This window comes from Coffea eugenioides, chromosome 8 (genome assembly GCF_003713205.1).
Source record: "Coffea eugenioides isolate CCC68of chromosome 8, Ceug_1.0, whole genome shotgun sequence".
NCBI classification, from domain to species: domain Eukaryota; kingdom Viridiplantae; phylum Streptophyta; class Magnoliopsida; order Gentianales; family Rubiaceae; genus Coffea; species Coffea eugenioides.
The window spans coordinates 44,509,093-44,515,378 of NC_040042.1; the positions used below are offsets into that span (position 1 = coordinate 44,509,093).

Here is a 6,286-nt window from a genome sequence, read left to right on the forward strand (position 1 = left end):
GAGGTTAAGAGTTCAAATCTTATTTCTATCAACGTGTCATTACATGTGATTTCTTTTAGATCTATACGGGTACGTGGTGCATTCGGATGATCCGATAATAGTCCAATCATCGTCGATTCTCTCGATTTAATTGAACCACCTCCTTAAAATAGATTAAAGTACGAGTACGAGTCGGAGTAGACTATGATAGATATGCTGTTACGAACAAAAAAAAAAAGCATACATTCTTGAAAATATTGAAATACCTGTGGACGTACAAGCCCCCTCCACTTCAAGCAGCATTCAGATAACATGTTTTGCATTCCAATTCTTTTAGAACCTAACACTTGCCTCATTGGCGATGAAATGACTTTACCATCCTTACAACTTAAGATATTTTACACATATTCATGGAGAGAAACAATCAAAACATTTGCTAACTAAATTAACCATACTTTGTAATTTAAAGAACAACTAATTGCTATATAAAAAGGGAACTAATGCACATTTTCTATTAATGTACTTGACAGATAAAAGGAATCATATATGATGTACCTTATAAATAAAATGATTCAAACATAAAAAATAATTGAGTCATTTACAAAATAAATTAATCATAATTTGATTATGTTAGAAAAATTAATGTAGCTTTAGAAAAGGGCTCCAATACCAGGCTAGCTCTTCTTTTTTTTTTTTTTAATGTACTTGAAGATTAAAACAAATTGGACGTGAGGAGACTTCGGTTCGTTGTTTCTTCTTCTTATCACCACGATGATAACAATAGTCTTAAGGTAAGAAAAAACTTTGTTTTGTTAAATTTCGAAAGTTGTTACTTTTTGGTTACAAATGATGAATTTTTTTTGTTAATCATGTGTAATTACTACTCGATAAATGAAATAATAAGTCAGATCGAATGATTAAATTAACTAATATTATAGGTAAGAGGCACTCTTTAGAATCAAATGATGTTCTCACACCTAAATTCATTTTTTTTATTATTGCATTTTTTTTTGGGAATGGGATAAATAGTTACAAGGATATAGTTTTTAAAGGAAGTTAGTGATAGTTTCAAAAATTTCGAACAATGGCAGTGAAACTATTAGAAACCCCAGTGGAGGTTTCTGAAATTATCCCTGTAAGTTATTCAAGAAGCATAATTGACTTCAAACATCAATTCCCCTTCATTTTTACTTGAAAAATAACAACATCCCCTTTTATTCATAACAAATATTGGAACTACTTTCATTCATAACAAATATTGGAACTATGTACCAAAGTTTTCAAGTATCACATTCCCCAAAGGCCCAAAATAAAGAAAAAATTGGTAAGCTATGTTCTAGTATCTAGCTGCACTATTAGGGGGGCACGGGCGTCTGCTTCTGTGTACTATTTACATTTTCAACAAATCACCTGCATAATCAATCATCCGTGGAGTAGTCACTTGGAGATTAAACCCATAAAAATAGGGTATCTCAGCTTTGCTGCTGCTGCAAGCTCTTGCCTTGTGGCTTCGTTCCATCATTCTCCTTAGAGCCAGAGGAGAAGGATTGTGACCAAGGAATCAGGCTCATGGGTGGAAAGCAGCATGAACAGGCCTCTTGGCATGGTTTTGGCATATCCCAGCAATTGCTGGCTGGGATTTCCTTGTTCTCCATCTGGATCCCGCTAGAAGGAGAAGCAGCAGCCTGAAGTGGACCCCAGCATTCTACCTTGTTGAATTCTGGAATGTTTGAGTGAAAATATACCCAAACCAAAGCTTCCTGTAATTCTGGATAGTTATTCAGCAACCCTCCGTCAGCATAGACGAAAGCCTTCAACACCTGATCAGATTTCACCCCAGTTAATGAATAGCTTTTTTGGGGGTATGGTAATGGAATGATCATTTTATTCTTTTTGGGCTTAATTACCACAGGGAGTTCTTTGCAGAAGATCCAGTATCTGAGCCTAGCACACAAGTCTAATAGGAAATGACCACCACTTATGTGACAGTGAACATGAAGAGACATCTTTCCTTTCACTTTCTTCCATTCTGCAACCACTTCATCTCTCTGTAATTTGCTGTACCACCCCTGTATCTGCAACACAAAAATCCCATGTTCTCTTTTGCTGTAAATATCTATTGAAAGAATTCATCAACCCAGGATGGTTAGTGTGACAACATAGCCAGCTTCCTATTCCCTCAGCAATTAGCAGTAAAATCTGAGAAAATTAGGACTAATCAAGATAGTTAAGAGGGTTCTAAAGATAAACAGAATTTCGATGTTCGCTATGCCTCCGTTGTTCCCACCCTTTTTTGTTTACAAAAAATAATAATAATAATAACAACTCCCCAAAAAAGAACTATAAAAACAATAACAAGAAAATGTTTTAACCCTTAAACTGCTGTTAATTTGCAGTTTTAGGTTCAAAAATAGATAATATCAAATAAAATCAAGTGCGGAGTTCACATGGGTTCCCCTGTTGTACTCTGTTCTTGACCGCTTCACCGCTAGTGTGGTGTTAAACCAGAAGATAAGGATTACCTGAGAGTTATTTATGGTTTGAGAGATAGCCAGAGTGAGCTTTGAGGTTACATCACTATGTGTAAATGTATAGGCTCTAGGTAGCTGTCCTGGATGCTTCTCCTCATCAACTCCTAAGAAAACAACCTGCAACTTGGATGCTTCAAAAATAGCAGGTCCAAATAACCTGGCAACCTGATCCAAAACTCACCATAATTAAAATACATAATAATAATAAAAATAAATAAACACAAAGAGAGCCCCTTTTTGATCTTTGTTTATAAAGTTAAGAATTTTAATTCAGAACGTGATAATGGTAAGACTTACAGGGTTCAAGGATTGGCTTTTCTTGGATTTTCTTCTTGTTGTTGGGTACACAAGAACAGAGCTTCGGTGTTCTCTGTAGAGTGAAGAAGGCCTTAGCTCTTTTGGAAGCAGAGGACTGGTACTCAAAGTGCCCATATCTTCTAGTTCTGTTGAGCTTGGACTCCCTTCTCTGAATTAAATCTCCAATATTACAGGACACCCTCCCAAACAATATATCAAATATCTCATGTACATCAGATTATTAGTTATAGGTGGCGAGAATCTTTTTTAGGGAATTTTGGGGCAGTTTGGTTTGGTTTGCTTTGCTTCGATGCTTCACCTTTTGCAGCTTGAAAGCTTTGGATATCAACTTTTCTTCGAAGCAAGCAGGCGAGCGTATCTTTCAAGGCATGTGAAAGTGTTTTGAGTATGTGTTATTACGTGTATCAGAAGAGTTTTAGCGGTAGAAAAATGGACACAGTTGTGGAAAATGACGGAGACGCTGAGAATAGCGTATAAGCATGAAGAATATAATACTACAAAGTGAAGCAAAGGTTGCTTGAGGGCATGAAACTTCTTCCTTCTTGTTGCATGGCATCTTTGTTTTTCTTACACCTTTTTTGTAGTTTAGTTGGGTTTCAGTTGTAGTTTGACTTTGCTTTTGTCGCACTAACGTCACTTTGTTCATTTTGACTAGAATCTACTCTAGAATTAATGGTTGAATAGAGTATTGCTTTTGTTTGGATAGAATAATTATTGATGTATTTTTTGTGATGTGACGTATGTGAGATAAAAAATAATTAAAAATATAAAAGGTGGATTCGAAAATGTATTTATGATGTAAGCAAAATATTATTTAAAAAAATTTGCTACCCAAACATTCGTAACATTTTTCTGATTTTGACTAATAACGGACCGTTAATAATTGTCTATGGATCAGTTAATGAATTAGCGAATGGAAACCACTTTTAACAACCACTTGAGCGGAAAATGAACTCAGAATATGGATTTTGCTGTCTCTAATTAGTTTCACCATCTGGGAAATGAGTGGACACTTTTTTTTCTTTTTTTTTTTTTTAACTTTAGTACCCAAAACCCACTTTAATTCTGGCAATTTGCGCCCATCGCGATGAACATTTGGGATACCTTTTCTTTTTCCTTCTTTTTTTTCCTTTGAACTTTGTCCCTCTATGTGTCGGTATAGCCCCGCGTTTTGTTTTTATGCAATTTCCACATGCAATTTGTGCTTCACACCTCCTACTTTATGTAAACAGTTAGTATATTAGGAGATGTACAAAGTAGTATGCTGCCAAAACTACACTATTCTGCGGTTTGAAGAAATGCTCTTGCATTGAATTCTCCACTACACGTTAATATACAACTCCAGGTAATGACACAGAGGACAAATCATGAGTAAAAGTACATTTGGTGCTATTTTCCAGCCCATTTGAATTGCTATTTTCCGTCGTTTTTGTGAAAAAAAAAATACACTGTAACGATTTCATATATATATATATATAAAATAAAAAGTAAATTTTTTTTTTTTAGAAAAAATAACAATTCAAACATTAGCAATAAGGGGGAGAGATGGGTTGGGTGGTACGTACGTGAAAGGGAGTGTAAACAAGAGATCGTGACCTCGAGTCCTCTCACTTACGGAAAAAAAAAAAACATTAGCAGTGAAATCTAGAAAACATAGAAAATTAACGTTAATTAATTCATGATAGATTGTATAAGCATGGTGCGTGATCACATGATTATTGTTGATACATTTTTACACTACTTCACATGCACAACTTTTCTTTAGCCTTTAGTAGCCCAACAACAACGGCCAGAATCAGCAAAAAGAAAAGCAAAAGCGGCAGCCGTGGGCCTGAGAATGCTAGGAATAACGAGGATGTTGCCGGCGGCAATATTTGGGCGGTTCAATTTCATAATTCTGGACTATTCAGGGAATTCTATAAAATTTGACAGTTTTTTGATGGATTACCTATAATTGATAACGCAGAATTATGACGAATTATTGATTGTCTGTTATTATTATTTTTTTAGTTTTTTATCTAATAAGGAAACTGGAACACGTCGTAGCGGGAATTGTGGGCGGTTACGATCCAAGTGAGACACGTTAGGCGTGTTTTGTCCAATCCCCTAACTGATTTATTCCCGCGAGTAAGGTCCCACTGCATTCAATTAAAATCCAATCACGTACATTTACGTTTCAGTTAAAGATTACTTGAAAAAAAAAAAAAAAGGATTGTTAGAAAACGTAGTTACCAAATAATGAAAAAGATTTTGCATATTCAAATGGGTTGGCATTATTAATGCTTATTGGGTATATTTTATGAGTGTCTGTCGGACACTTATTAAGATGTTCAGTTTTGATGTTAAATTTTTTAAAAAAGTAAAGTTAGTTAGGAAAAGCGTATAAACGTAAGGGAAGGTAACAATTTTAATGTGTGTATTAGGTAAATTGGGTGTTATTTAAGCGTGTTAACGATGGCTTATTATTACGTATCCGATAGAAAATTAATTTTGTTTTTTTTTTTGGAGGTAAAATTGACTCCAAGAAAAATTTGACATGCTCGGTTTGCTTTTGTATCATAAAAGCATTTTGTACATGGTAACTTTTTTTGGATTCTCTTTTTCCTAATTGTAGAAACTGAAAAAAAAAATAATATTGTTTCTTTTCTCATTCATTGGAGTGCCTAATGACGGGAATATGATACTAGAGAAGAAGATTTGGCTACCTAATCGATGGATAATTTTCTAAATTTAACAAATTATATTATAAACCGCGAAAAAGACAAAATGCCACACGTGGCCCTTGAAACTTCTAGCAATGTCCATCCTAATCCTGTAGAAATTGTTTATTCATTTTTTTTGTCTCAATCTTCCGGGACACATTGCACCCTCATTTTTATTGGCTATAAAAGTTTGCACAAAATTTCTTTTTTTGAAGGAAAAAAGCACAATTTTTAAAGCTATTGCATCTTGATCATTTTAATATTAATTCTGTAAAATAAGCTTTGACGGCATAATAACCCAACAGGCCAATGGGCTTTAAAAAAAAAACAAAAACAAAAAGCACGTAGCCAAACACGACTTTGTTTTATCCCATATTAGATACTTCTTATCTTCCAAGCATTATGTCATGCCCCTAAAATTACCTTAAAATTGTACCAATTGTTATGAAATAACAAAAGGTGTGAATGTCCATTTGTATTATCAAGAGGATTAATTCATGATTCATTAGTACATTAAGTAAAGGAGTTATATTGAATGAACCGTTTCAATCCAAAAAACTATTCATGTATTGGATGAACGGTTTCAATTCATAGGACTATTCCTATAATGAATGTTTAATAGAAATGATGTACTTGTGATTTTGTAGTACCTATATATTTATATATATATATATATATATATATAGGTACCCTGGCACTTCTTGGGATGGTTTTGATTAGTAGGAATAATAAGCATATTATTCTCTATTCCTCTAC

At 34.1% G+C, this 6,286-nt stretch overlaps 1 protein-coding gene across 1 annotated transcript; it reads right to left on the minus strand.

Annotated features, from left to right (window-relative positions):
- Positions 1 to 1,191: 1,191 nt before the first annotated feature.
- LOC113779728 (protein STAY-GREEN, chloroplastic-like) lies at positions 1,192 to 3,305 on the minus strand. The gene is made up of 4 exons (XM_027325427.1): positions 2,808 to 3,305; positions 2,502 to 2,675; positions 1,887 to 2,054; positions 1,192 to 1,799 (listed from the first exon to the last, which is right to left on the minus strand). Exons 1-4 carry the CDS (start codon positions 2,940 to 2,942, stop codon positions 1,452 to 1,454), a joined length of 825 nt encoding a protein of 274 aa, XP_027181228.1. The 5' UTR covers positions 2,943 to 3,305; the 3' UTR covers positions 1,192 to 1,451.
- Between the last annotated feature and the right edge of the window lie 2,981 nt (positions 3,306 to 6,286).